Source organism: Grammomys surdaster, unplaced genomic scaffold (assembly GCF_004785775.1).
Source record: "Grammomys surdaster isolate TR1022 unplaced genomic scaffold, NIH_TR_1.0 371, whole genome shotgun sequence".
Lineage (NCBI taxonomy): Eukaryota > Metazoa > Chordata > Mammalia > Rodentia > Muridae > Grammomys > Grammomys surdaster.
This window is the reverse complement of record NW_021604790.1, coordinates 2386163-2399272: the sequence shown is the minus strand read 5'-3', so window position 1 is coordinate 2399272 and position 13110 is coordinate 2386163. Positions and strand designations below refer to the sequence as shown.

Below are 13110 nucleotides of genomic sequence, written 5' to 3'. Positions count from 1 at the left end.
CGAGCGCTCGGAGCGGCGCTGCGCTGCGCCGAGGCGGGCGGGCGGGCGGGCGGAGCGGGGCGGGCGGAGCGCGGCGCGGCGCGTGGGGCTCGCCATTAGCCGTCGCTCCGCTTCGCCATCTCGGGCTTTGTCTGGAGACTCGCTGCCCCGGCGCCGGCAGCTGCGGAGCTGCGGTTCGGCTCTTCCGCCCGCCTTGCTGCCTGGTGTCCCCGGCCCTCACTAGCACCCACACGCTCGGTAAGTAAGCTTCGGTGCCGCGGATTTCGGGGGAAAGGGGTTGCTCTCCGGCGGCGCCAATTTCCGTGCTCCATGCGCCCGGGAAGGCCTGGAGAGCCACGCCGGGCTGGATTGAACCGGCTCCCAGAGCGACTCTTCCGCCAGGGTCGGCGGCTCCGGGCCGATTCCCGGGTGTGAGGAGGAACGAGAGGGATTTTTGTTGTTTAGGGGACTAAGAATATATTTAAGTTTTACGGGTGTTGTTCGGCGGTAAGAGAACCGAGAGGTAGGCACCGAACCACGCACCGCGATCGGGGAGCGTGAGTCCCAAGCCGGTAGGCACGCTCCGGGGACCAGGGTGGTCGATTGCCCGTTCCCGGAGGCGGGCTTGGGGAACAGATGAGGACTAGGCCGGAAAACCGAGCTTAAGCTGGGAGAGCCTGGAAGAGAGCTCCAGAGCTGGGCTGCCGGCACCCGCGAGGCTCGCCGGCCACCCCTTTGGGCACCCTCTCCACCGCCGCACCTCGGCCCTCCCACCCGCGCCGGCCAAGCCTGCTAGTTCCCCCGCGGGGCTGGCGAGGTCGCTCTCGCCGCCTGCTTGCCCGCCCGCCTCGGCTCGCAGCCCCGCCGCCATCCGGGCGGCTGCGTGTCTCCCTGCCCCGGCCCCCCCCCTTCCCCTTCCCCGGCGGCAGCAACAGCAGCAGCCGCCGCCGCCACTACCACCACCCCCCTCCCCTCCTTCCTTGCCTCCGCCTCGGCCGCCCGGGTCCCCCCAGCGCCCGCCCCTCCTCCCAGCTGCCCCCCGCGGAGCCCGCCCGGGCAGGCTGTGGGAGGGAGCGGAGCCGGCGAGGCGGGCGGGCTGGCGCTCGCTCCCCGGGGGTCGGTGTGCGCTCTACGGGGAAGGACGCGCTCGCTGCCCCGCTTCTCCCGCCCCCCCTCCCGCTCCTCCTCCTCCCTTCTCCCTCCTCCTCCCCGCTCCGGCGGCGGAGGCTGCTGCGGCGGCGGGGGGTGTGCGAGCTGAGGCCGGGGCCGGCGGGCGGGCGGGCGGGCTGCCTGCAGGCGGAGGGCGCTGTGCTTTGTGCTTTTCGCCGCGAGGAGCAGCAGGCAGCAGCCACAGCCGCCGCCGCCACAGCAGCAGCCGCCGCCCCAGCGCCGCCGCCGCGCCCGGAGGAGGAGCCGCTGCCGCCGCGGGAGGGAGTTGCGGCTGTGCCCGGCCGAGCGGGGGAGGGCGCCGCGCTCAGAGCCGGGAAGGGAGCCGCCAGAGCGGGGAGCTCAGAGGCCGCGCTGCGCCGGGTAACCGAGGCGGCGGAGGACGTGCGCCGGGGCCGGGGCTAGGGAGCGAGCCGCGGGTGCGGTAGACGCCGGGCGGCGATACCGGGAGAACTGTAGACGAGCTGATCGGGACACGGGGAAGGGCGCCGAGAGCCGGGGGTGGGAAGGGCAGGAAGCGAGGCCCAAGTGAGGCCCCGGGCGGAGGAGCCCGCGCTTCTCCGGCCGACAGGCGCAGTTCTCGCCGGCCGCCGGAGGGGGCAGCGGGGCCGCTGAGCGAAGCGCCCCCGCCTCGCGGCCGCCGTCCTCCCGCCCTCTGCTTGGCTCGGCTCCCCGGAGGCCGGGGCGGGGGCGCCGGCAGGGCTGGGCCGCCGGCTCGGGGAGGAGGCGGCCGTTCCCGCCGCGGTCGCGCCTCTGCGCCGGGTTTCTTCTGTGCGTGTCGGGGTGGCTGGGTGGTGGCGGCGTCTCCGGCCCCGGGTGGCTCGGGGACGGGGGACAAGCTAGGCCGCTTCTCCGACTGCTCGCCTGCCGGGACAGGCAGGGACCGCGTTGGGAGGTCGGGAGGGGGGAGCAGCGGGAATCCGGATCTTGTCCCCGGGGGCGGTCCGGCCGCTGCGCTCCCGGGCTGGCGGCGGCTGCGCTGCGTCCGGGTCCCCGCCGGGTTGCGGAGGCGGGGGGAACCGGCCGGGGGAAAGCGGGAGGAGGAGACTGGGGCGCGTGCCCGCTTCCGTGCCCGCGCGCGCCCTTTACCCGCCCTTCCTCCCCCGCCCTCCAGCCTGGGGCCTCCCCGGGGCGGGCGCTCAAAGAGGAGGAGGAGGAGGAGATTTTTTTTTTTTTTTTTGGGCCAGGGTGGGGGAAGGAGGCCGGAGGGCGGGCGCTAGCTGCACGCGGGAGCTGGGAGCAGTCTCTCGCGTGGGCAGGGGAGGGCGCATGCGGCACAGCCTGGCTGTGGGGGCTGGGGGCTGGGGGCTGGGGTAGAGAAGAGTGGGGCTTACTCCTACACCCACCGATGAAGTCTGTGAGCCTCTTGATCGGGTCTCGCTGAGAGTGTGGACCTATGCCCCCTCCCATGTGGGAGGGGGTGGGATAGAAAGCCCCTCTCCTCTCACCCTTCCTGAGTGGGTTTGGTATCTCTTCGAAAGGGTGAGGTGGCTTTGACCCCGGGTTGCCCGGCCAGCGCGACCAAGGAGGTGGCTGGACAGCTGGAGAATGAACGGAGAAGCGGACTGTCCCACAGACCTGGAAATGGCCGCCCCCAAAGGCCAAGGTATGGGTCCCTAGCTTCTGCTGTCTTCAAACTTGTCTTTTTTAACACATGAGCTCTCCAGCCTTTTATAGGTTCCTTTAGGCTTCGTTCTGTGTACTGGCAGAGAGCCTTACGTCTTAGAAAAGTGAAGCATGGGGGTTTGGCCAAATCCAAATTACTTGGCCTTGAGTTTAGAACTTGTGTCAGTGGTGGAATGTTTATGAGTGGAAGGTAGTATGAAACGGAGCATCTGGCAATGCTGGTGAGAGAGACATCGGGGGAGAGAGGATTATGGGTCCATGTGACCCCTTTCTGCGGAAACCCAGCCCAGGTTACCAGATGCAAATGAAAGTCAAGAGCTCTTTTGCATCCCAGCCATGGATTCCCCCAACAGCTTCCCAGCAGCAGCCACCTGCCTAGAGAAGCTCCCAGCTATCTCTGGGCTGCACTTTAGCAGCTGAAAATAATTGGGCTAAGATGGCAACTTGGAATTCAGGGGTTCTCCAGAGAGCAAGGCCCTGAGAACTCTGTCCACCTGCTTGCCTTTTCTCAGAACTGCTGTGTGTGGTTCTTATGTTTGAATGCCATCTTTCTCAATTGCCAGAAACGCTGCTTTGGTCTTCCTTAAAGTGACTATGAGTGGGTGGAGTGTATGCCTTTAATGTTGGTCTCCAGTTGTGCTGGAAAGACATCTTCATGGGGTGCCTTACTACTCGCAGCCCAACCTCAGTCAGGCCTCCAGTGTTTGATACCCACATAGAGCATGACCACATTTAGATACGTTCTTTCCTGTTCCTATCCCTTTCTGATGCATTTTATCTATAGGCCCTTAATTACTAGACTTCCCAGCCCATCTCATACTGTAAATACGGGCCCATGGCAGCCTAGCATGTTAGTAGGGATTGCTTTGAGATGAGCAGGACGGGATTGTCACTGTAAGCTAATTATGGTGGTTATCTATCTGTTCCAGAGTCCCTACCCTGATCTAACAGGGCCACAGTTATCTGGGGGGAGGGGGATCACTGAGCCATGTCCACGGAAAGATGCACTGGTCCAGATGAGAAGCAACCAGGGGCTTTGGGGAGGAGGGACTGAACTCAGAGGCTGGTAACAGATCAAGAGAAGAGCATGAGCCATGCTGATGATTTCTCTTACATGTCACAGACCGCTGGTCCCAGGAAGATATGCTAACTTTGCTGGAATGCATGAAAAACAACCTTCCATCCAATGACAGCTCCAAGTTCAAAACCACAGAGTCACATATGGACTGGGAAAAAGTTGCATTCAAGGATTTTTCAGGAGATATGTGCAAGCTCAAATGGGTGGAGATTTCTAATGAGGTAACTGCTTCCCACTTTTTGACCCGTGTAAATACATACCTGCATATGTTTTTTATCTCAGAGAAAATGGGGAAAGTGATGGAAACCTGTCATTTTGGACAGAAGGTGTTCATGTGTTCCTCTGTCAGCTCTAATTTATGCCTTAGGGGAGGAAGTGGCCCAGGTGATGGCAGCAGCCTAGAGCTCACAGTTCTGTAACAGTCTTTCTGGGTGGCCTTGGATACTTACTGTCTTGGTTCTAGGCGTTGCATGAGACACAGGCACAGAAGCTACATTGAAATCAGTCTGTGACTGCTCTTAGGTGTGTCCCAACTACTGGGGCCTCTGCAGCAGGCATGGACACTAGCATAGCTAGTGCTAGCTGCCTGTCATGCATGCTGTTGCTTTGTCTCTTCATTGAACTCGGCGTGGTAGAAACCAGTGATCTTTATAGCATCACTGTAAAAGTGTGCTGTACTGTGGAGTGATGTTTCCCAAATTCCTTTCTCCCTATTTCCTCCCTCCAGGTAAGGAAGTTTCGTACATTGACCGAATTGATCCTCGATGCTCAGGAACATGTCAAAAACCCTTACAAAGGCAAAAAACTAAAGGTGAGTTACCAGGACAAGCTCACGGGTCAGGGAAGAGGGGTTTAAAGAGTGGCTGGCATCTAACCCCACTTTCCTTTGTTTCAGAAACACCCGGATTTTCCAAAGAAGCCTCTCACCCCTTACTTCCGCTTCTTCATGGAGAAGCGGGCCAAGTATGCGAAACTCCACCCTGAGATGAGCAACCTGGACCTGACTAAAATCCTGTCTAAGAAATACAAGGAACTTCCAGAGAAGAAGAAGGTGGGGGGAGGAGGGGGTTCAGGTGTGGGAGGGTGGTTATACTCTCAGGTGGGAGCAGCTGGTGTGGGTAGGTCAGTGGGTGGGGATAGGCCTTAGAGAGACAAGGGGACTCCACGTCAGGGGTGTGGATGGGTCAACACAACAGAGTGCATTAGTTTTGGAGATCACCCTGGTATCTGTCCCTTCCCGGCCCACACATGGTCAGACAGGACACATTGCAGGGGAGGACCCTGAAGGCATTCAGACTGCTCCTGTACCCCACAGCCAAACAGTCACACTCCCTGTGAATCTGTGCAGCCGGTCTCCTACCCACTGTAACACTAGAGTAGACAAGAGACCCCAGGAAAGGGGATTGATTGTCTTGAGCAAGGAATCAGGGCCCGGGAGTGGCAGATCTTGAGTCTTCCAGCTAAGGATGCTGGAGCACACTTGAGTTTGGAACCTCTGCCGCCCTCCAGTGCGCTTCCCCACCACATCATAGAAGTCAGCTTGTCTTCCTTGTGTTCAAGGGGACACGGGCTATCCTGGCCTCAGGCTGCTTCTTCCTTCAGAAATGGACCACTGTTCAGATTGTCAGGGATGTATCCCTTTAGGTGAAAGTTGACCAAATCTCCTAGGCAGAGATGGATAAAGCCCAAGACAAGCTCAGGAGGTTTTCTGGAAGACAGGAAAATACTAAAAGGGGTTCAACACATGAAAGAAATGAGATGGGAGAGAGGCAAACAGGAGATGCTGGGTGATGAGGCCTGTCAAGGGTGTCAGTGATGGGCAGCAGGGGACAAAGGATGTACACTGGTGGGGAAGGACACAAAGTTGGACAAACTATCTGGCTGAGCACTCATACGCCCTTATTGCTAAATCCAAAATGGAATAGGCTTGGTTGTCTGTGGCCCATACCCAAGCATTAACTGGCAGAGTTGGCCCCATGGGTGAGGACTTGGGACAGTGACTACACACACCACCAAACCCCTGAGGGATGGGAGGGAAAGACTGAGAAGCAGAACTGAGGAGGGACAGAGAAATGGAATGGGGAAAGCTTAGGCATAGGCACACTGATTTGGGCCTGTCTTACTATTGCCAGTCCGCTGTGTATGGTCCTTCAGGTAAGTCACTTCACTACTCCTGATTAGAGGTGCAGATGGTAAATCTTGAGGTGCCATTTTAGTTCCAGTCTGAGGAAGACTGAGAGTGCCCCCAGGTGCTCAGCTCCTGGTTTACATTGGGAAGCATGGTGGTAACGAGCCACCTCTTTGCTTGTACCTGGTGCATCTTATAAGAAGGAGTCTGGTTCGGTTGTGAGCCTCTCGTCCTTTCAAGTGCTATCTTGACCTAGAATTGAGAGAGGAAGGAAGGAGAAATGGATGTTATGCAAGAGGAAAGAGATATAAATGGAGGGAAGGGTTCTAAAAGCCTTTTCCAGGAGCCTAGAGGAAGAGATGAGGTGGGGGTGGGGGGGCAGTGACCAGGAATATGACAAATGCCGGAGACCCAGAATTAATGGATGGGAAAGAAACTCCAAAATTTGGGACATTTATTGGGAGGTGATTTTCATTGTAAAAACTCGTTTTGTGCCCCTTTAACAATACCCTCTGCTACCTTAGAAGCAGAATTTAGCCTTCCTGGTGCTGTTAGCCACCCTAGAGGGGACAGACGAACATCAGCTGCCACAGAGGGGTGGGAAGAGGGAGCAATGGCAGCCAGAGAGCTCCATGAGACGTGAGGGAGTTCTGTGGTATTGGAGAAAGGGCTGGGTAATCCTAACCTGATACTGATGACCTAGCGGGTGATGTGATGTCTGCTGGGTTCTGGGACATTCTGTCTTAATATGGAGATGGGTGTCTGGGGGTCTCCCTGTAAATGTATCTGGCTGTTAGTCACCAGGCCTAATGTGAGTTCAACTCACTGAAGGCACAGGAACCAAACATCTAAAATAGCAGGAAGCAAGGCAGGCAGAGAGGAGGGTGGCTTTTTCTAGATCTGGGTGAAGTAGACCTTGGGTCCTGGATGACCCCATCCCCTCCTCCCCTCAGATGAAATATATTCAGGACTTCCAGAGGGAGAAACAGGAGTTCGAGCGAAACCTGGCCCGATTCAGGTAAGGCAGAGGAGGGCTACGGGACACTGGGTGTGGTAGGATAAACAGACTGGCTGGAGACTAGAGCTGACCTTCATGAAATGTGGAAGTCTTCTGTAGACTGTAGTGTCAGGTTCAGGGGCAGGGACAGGTTGCCAGCCACTAATTTCCACCGAGCTTCTGCAGGAAGGCCTAGAAGGCTTGGCTTGGGCAGCTGTCTGGGGTCTGCCCTAGAGGTGTCCCCTGCTGACCCTTGCTCCGGTCCCCTGGCTAGGGAGGATCACCCTGACCTAATCCAGAATGCCAAGAAGTCGGACATCCCCGAGAAGCCCAAAACTCCCCAGCAACTGTGGTATACCCATGAGAAGAAGGTGTATCTCAAAGTGCGGCCGGATGTGAGTGTCTGGCTAAAGGGTAGGGGTGGAGGGCACACGGCGGTGGCAAGGGGGGAGCCGCGCCTGGTGGCTGGGTATGGTGCAGGGGAGCAGGAGAGGAGGCCCCTCCCCAGGGGGGATTGCATGGACAGGGCCTGGGCCAGCTGGCGTGCGAATGAGTGTGTGTGTGAGCCTGCCCCTTGCACCAAGGCGGATCCGTGCCTCTCCACCTTACCCTCCTGGCCTGCGGTGGACACTTGTGTGACCTCCTGTGGCCCGAGGGGGCGGGGCCTCTGTGCCCCTCCCCCCACCCCGCCCCTGGCTGCCTGTGTGTGTCTGACGGCTTTTGGTTTGCAGGCCACTACGAAGGAGGTGAAGGACTCCCTGGGGAAGCAGTGGTCTCAGCTCTCGGACAAAAAGAGGCTGAAATGGATTCATAAGGCCCTGGAGCAGCGGAAGGAGTACGAGGTTAGGCTTCCGCTGCGCTCCTCCCCGTCCGGCTCTTCACGAGCCTTTGCCCTCTGACTTGTGCCACTGCATTCTGCACGTGGCAGTCATTCCCTGACCTTCTATTGAGGGAGGGGCCTTTTGGGCCCCTCGCCTCTGCCCCTACCATCTCACAAGCCCCGTCCCACCGAGAGATCTCAGGCTAGGGCAGAGCAGGACACCATATTGCAAATGACACAGCAGACACACAGACACACGGCCATCCCCAGCTTCGCTCCCTGCCTCCCCTCCCCAGCGGCTCTCCCCCTTATGGTGTCCCAGCTAACCCCACACCCCATTACCCTCCGCTCCCCTACCTCACTCTGCAGGAGATTATGCGTGATTATATCCAGAAGCACCCTGAGCTAAACATCAGCGAGGAAGGTATCACCAAATCCACCCTCACCAAGGCCGAACGCCAGCTCAAGGACAAGTTTGATGGACGACCCACCAAGCCACCTCCGTAAGCACTTCCCTGGATGGGTGGGCAAGTGGGCAGTCAGGGAGTTGAGTTAGTGAAGAACTTGAGCCCAGTTTCGGCAGCAAGAAGACCTGTTGTCCATTTGCTCATGGACATGCCTTCCTCTGGATTCAATAGGAACAGCTACTCCCTGTACTGTGCAGAGCTCATGGCCAACATGAAAGATGTGCCCAGCACAGAACGCATGGTGCTATGCAGCCAGCAGTGGAAGCTGCTCTCCCAGAAGGAAAAGGATGCTTATCACAAGAAGTGTGACCAGGTGCGTGGGGCAGGGCCAGGCCACCCTGACCTCTGGGTATTGACAGGGTTTCAAGCATGAGGTTTGCCCTACCTGGGCTCAGTTACTGATTGCAGGTGCCTCGGCCACCTGCTTTCAACTTGTGCCATGTTTAGCCTCCCTGTCTGCCAAAGTAGACAGCTCAGGCCTCTTGGCTCCCATCTTCAGGGGTTGAGAAGGTTACACCCCAGTCCCTAGAGGCCTGCTGAGGATTACTGCCCCAAGGTAACAACTGACTGAATCCCCTTACTTTCCTAGAAAAAGAAAGATTATGAGGTAGAGCTGCTGCGGTTCCTTGAGGTAAGTAGCACCATCTTGAGGTGGACAGAGGGCGTAATTGGCAGGCATTCTGGAGTCCAATGAGCCTGCCTGCTGCAGCCCCATGCCCTTCTTCCTACCCAGAGCTTGCCCGAGGAAGAGCAGCAGCGGGTCCTGGGGGAGGAGAAGATGCTGAATATCAATAAGAAGCAGACCACCAGTCCAGCCTCCAAGAAGCCTTCACAGGAAGGTGGCAAGGTGACTGCCACAGGACAGTGGGGGTGGAGCCTGAGGGGGAGCCGCTCATGTGAGGCTAATGGTAATTGTACCTCTGATGCTCTCCGTGCTTCCCTTAGGGTGGCTCCGAGAAACCCAAGCGGCCTGTATCTGCCATGTTCATCTTCTCAGAGGAGAAGAGAAGGCAGCTACAGGAGGAACGACCTGAGCTCTCAGAAAGCGAGCTGACCCGTCTGCTGGCCCGCATGTGGAACGACTTGTCCGAGAAGAAGAAGGTCAGGCCTTGGAGAGACCTCCACTGATCTTCCCTAAGGGTCTCCTGGGCCACTGCTATGCACGCAGTTAAGGCCGCTTCCAGGCACCTGAAGTGGATCACACGTGTACCCGGGCTCAGATGCTGGGGCGGGAGCCGGAAGAAGGGAAGCTTTCAGCCGGGTTGTTGGCTCCCTTGGAGAGCTGCCCCATGGGTGGGGCGGAGCTTGTGGGACGTCACTGCTGCCCATGACTTCTGCCGGCCCCGCCCTCCTAACAGGGATTCTGCTACAAATGCTGGGCGGGCTTAGCGCGCCCCCTAGGGGTGGCCCGAATGCTAACGTCCTTGCTTTTTCTGTAGGCTAAATATAAGGCCCGGGAGGCTGCGCTGAAGGCACAGTCTGAGAGGAAGCCAGGAGGGGAGCGTGAAGATAGGGGCAAGCTGCCTGAGTCGCCCAAGAGAGCTGAGGAAATCTGGCAGCAGAGTGTCATCGGAGACTATCTGGCCCGCTTCAAGGTAGCAGAGAGTGGGGAAGGATTGGTTTATGGTCTCTAGCAACAGAACCCCTCCCGCAACTGATCCCCCGGGTTTGTACCTTAGAATGACCGGGTGAAAGCCCTGAAAGCCATGGAGATGACTTGGAACAACATGGAGAAGAAGGAGAAGCTGATGTGGATTAAGAAGGCAGCAGAAGACCAAAAACGATATGAGGTGGGAAGGGCCTGGGCCACTGCCTCCGTGTAAATAAATGGCTGCTGGGCCAGAAGGGCCAGCTTTGGTTAGGACCCTGAGCCAGTCGTTTAACTTCCAGCCTGTCATAGGTGGTAGTCAAGGTACTGGCTTTTTGGGTGATTCTTGAGGGACACTACTTCTGTTCAGAAAGCATTTTGAAACGGTCCTCTTGATGCAGTGATTTGACCGGCAGTTGCTTCAAGAAGAGTCTTGCCATGGATCCTAGCTAGCTACCATTATCAACTCTAGATCCTCCTGCCTTAACGGATGTTGGCCTTCCAAATCCCATCCCAGGCAGTTTTTCCCCTGCCAATGGGGTGGGGAGTGTGGGTGTAAGTGTGACCTCTTGGTGTCTCTCCACAGAGAGAGTTAAGTGAGATGCGGGCCCCTCCAGCTGCTACAAACTCTTCCAAGAAGATGAAGTTCCAGGGGGAGCCCAAGAAACCTCCTATGTAAGCCTGAGGCTGGAACCTCTCCTGGTGTAGACAAGACTAGAAGGTGACTCACTTAGGACCCTGACTATAGCCTGTCACCCCACCCTGTAGGAACGGTTACCAGAAGTTCTCCCAGGAGCTGCTGTCCAATGGGGAGCTAAATCACCTGCCACTGAAGGAACGCATGGTAGAGATTGGCAGCCGCTGGCAGCGGATCTCCCAGAATCAGAAGGAGCACTATAAGAAGCTGGCAGAAGAGCAGCAGAGGCAGTACAAGGTGCACCTGGACCTCTGGGTCAAGGTGAGAGCAAGGCCAAAGGCACCTTGGAAAGGAAAGGGAGGCGGGCACATAGCTCCGAGAGTGACTCGGAAGTCCTGCAGGGCAATGGGTAATGACGCTTTTAAAACCAAGCAAACCAAGGTATTATTAAGTCATTTGCCAAGGTTACATAGTAGACACTTCAAGTAGAATGCATTGTCTTCCTTCTAGCCAGGACCAGGAGACTTCTAGGGCCTGGCTCAGCTGTCAGTCTCTGACGGTCTCCACTGCTTTGGTTGAATGGTCAGATCTGTCCAGGGAGAATTGCCTGCCAGTCAGATAGGCTAACCAGAGACCCAGAGAGATGGCAGGAATGAAATGCTCAAGAATTTTGTCAATCTCCCATTTCAACCATGGGTCCGGGTGTGGTGGATGCTCGGCCTCGTGAGTCATGGGGGAGGCTTTGCAGTTAAAGAAGCCCTCCGTGCAGAGCTACCATTCGGACATAGCAGTTGAGGGGGATTGCTATGAAAACTGACAGTTCAAGATTACTTGGAGAGCAGTGCCTTGACAGGATCAGAAGCTATGTTCTGAGCCCCAGAGCTCTCTGTGGGGACCCAAAGTAGGAGGCTGAGTGTTAAGATGAGGTACATGGGAGCTTTGCCCGGTGAACGTCGGTGTATGCAGCCAACCGTATGCAGCCAGCTGTAGAGCAGGGTTGATCTAATTCCCCGTTCTCTCCCCAGAGCCTGTCGCCTCAGGACCGCGCAGCATACAAAGAATACATCTCCAATGTGAGCAGGAGCAAGGCAGTGGAGGGGGAGGTTGGAGGGACTCTGCAGGGGCTGGGACTCACTTCCGCCCCCTCCCCATTCCCATCCTTTCTGGCAGAAACGTAAAAACATGACTAAGCTTCGAGGCCCAAATCCCAAGTCTAGCCGGACCACTCTGCAGTCTAAGTCGGTAAGGAGCCCCTCCAAGATGGGTGGGTGGCTTTGGGCAGGGTCTGGCAAGGCAAGATGTATCCGGCTGCTGATGCATCTCCACACCTCCCAGGAGTCCGAGGAGGATGATGACGAGGAAGATGAGGATGATGATGACGAGGAGGAAGAGGAAGACGATGACAACGGGGACTCGTCTGAGGATGGTGGAGACTCTTCTGAGTCGAGCAGTGAAGATGAAAGCGAGGATGGTGATGAGGTGGGTAGGCAGTGTAGTGGGCGGGAGGGTTGTGGACCACAAGGAGGGCCAAAGGGTGACTGCAGGGTCTTTATTCTCCCAGAATGAGGATGATGAGGACGACGAAGATGACGACGAGGACGACGATGAAGATGAAGACAACGAGTCTGAGGGCAGCAGCTCCAGCTCTTCATCTTCAGGGGACTCCTCAGATTCTGACTCTAACTGAGGCTCAGCCTCCACCCCAGGCAGGCAGGCAGGCAGGCAGCCAAGGAGAGCCACCGCAGAGCTCACGTCCCCAACTGACAACCTTTGTCTCTCCCTATGTTCTGTCCCCGTACCCCCCAGACTCCCCCACTTACTCTCTTTCCTTTAAAAAAAAAAAAATTCAGTGGGGGTAGGAGGCTGCGTGAGCCCAGGCTAGGACTCTGCAGCCTTGGAGCCTCAGCTCCAGGGGTTCTCCAGGGACAGCAACCATCAGACTGAGCCAGCGCTGGACCCGCCCGCCCCGCCCCTCTTCTGCACTTGCAGTTCTGGCATGGACAATGGACCGGGGAGTTTGGGGGTGGGAGCGTGTCCTAAAGAGTTTGGCGAGGCCCTCCACCTGCAGGGGGGGCCTTTCCTTCCAAGATGGGCTTGCCACCTGGACCCCTGCATTGAACTGGAGGGAGAGAAGGGTTCTGCCTTCAAGAAAGCGGGCAGTGTCCCTGTCCCTCTTCCCTGCCCCTGCAGGAAGGAGCTGCCTGGACCCGTTCGTGGGGGAGGGGCAGAGTGTTTTTTATATATGTGTATATATTTTTTTTTTAAGCTCTGAGCTGTCAACGAGACGTTTCCTACCGATCTCGGCTGCCGTCTCTGTTGTCATTTCTGGGAGTGGGAGGGATTGGGGTGGGGTGGATTGAGACTTAAAAAAAGGGTCTTTATGCATATAATGTGATGAGGCTGTGTGTGTGTGTGAGTCTGTGTGTGTGTGTGAGTGTGTTTATGTGTGTGTGAGTATGTGTGTGTGAGTGTGTGTGTGTGTGTGTGTGTGAGAGTGTGTGTGTGAGTGTGTGTGTGTGAGAGTGTGTGTGTGCTCGCGCACGTGTCTAGGGATCTATCCTAGAACCCAACTCTTTGAATCTGGAAAAGGGGTCAGTAAAGGCCTGGGAGATGATGTACCTAG

General features: G+C 57.3%; 1 protein-coding gene across 6 annotated transcripts in view; it reads left to right on the top strand.

Moving 5' to 3' along the window:
* The window catches only part of Ubtf (upstream binding transcription factor), a 13759-nt gene extending 974 nt beyond the window's left edge, over positions 1 to 12785 (top strand). Inside the window, exons 1-21 of one of the 6 annotated variants that reach the window (XM_028780427.1) lie at positions 112 to 237; positions 2628 to 2752; positions 3896 to 4071; positions 4578 to 4661; positions 4746 to 4901; positions 6932 to 6996; positions 7250 to 7370; positions 7707 to 7817; positions 8165 to 8298; positions 8434 to 8575; positions 8852 to 8893; positions 8996 to 9109; positions 9208 to 9363; positions 9702 to 9857; positions 9942 to 10052; positions 10437 to 10525; positions 10619 to 10808; positions 11513 to 11560; positions 11658 to 11729; positions 11823 to 11966; positions 12049 to 12785. In XM_028780427.1, coding sequence (XP_028636260.1) covers positions 2695 to 2752; positions 3896 to 4071; positions 4578 to 4661; positions 4746 to 4901; positions 6932 to 6996; positions 7250 to 7370; positions 7707 to 7817; positions 8165 to 8298; positions 8434 to 8575; positions 8852 to 8893; positions 8996 to 9109; positions 9208 to 9363; positions 9702 to 9857; positions 9942 to 10052; positions 10437 to 10525; positions 10619 to 10808; positions 11513 to 11560; positions 11658 to 11729; positions 11823 to 11966; positions 12049 to 12174 — 2295 coding nt within the window. In that variant the 5' untranslated portion in view covers positions 112 to 237; positions 2628 to 2694 and the 3' untranslated portion in view covers positions 12175 to 12785. Of the gene's footprint in view, positions 1 to 94; positions 238 to 1294; positions 1510 to 2627; positions 2753 to 3895; positions 4072 to 4577; positions 4662 to 4745; positions 4902 to 6931; positions 6997 to 7249; positions 7371 to 7706; positions 7818 to 8164; positions 8299 to 8433; positions 8576 to 8851; positions 8894 to 8995; positions 9110 to 9207; positions 9364 to 9701; positions 9858 to 9941; positions 10053 to 10436; positions 10526 to 10618; positions 10809 to 11512; positions 11561 to 11657; positions 11730 to 11822; positions 11967 to 12048 lie in introns of those variants that run through there. The other 5 variants (XM_028780428.1, XM_028780429.1, XM_028780430.1 and 2 more) reach the window with 5 other exon arrangements.
* The last annotated feature ends 325 nt before the right edge of the window (positions 12786 to 13110 follow it).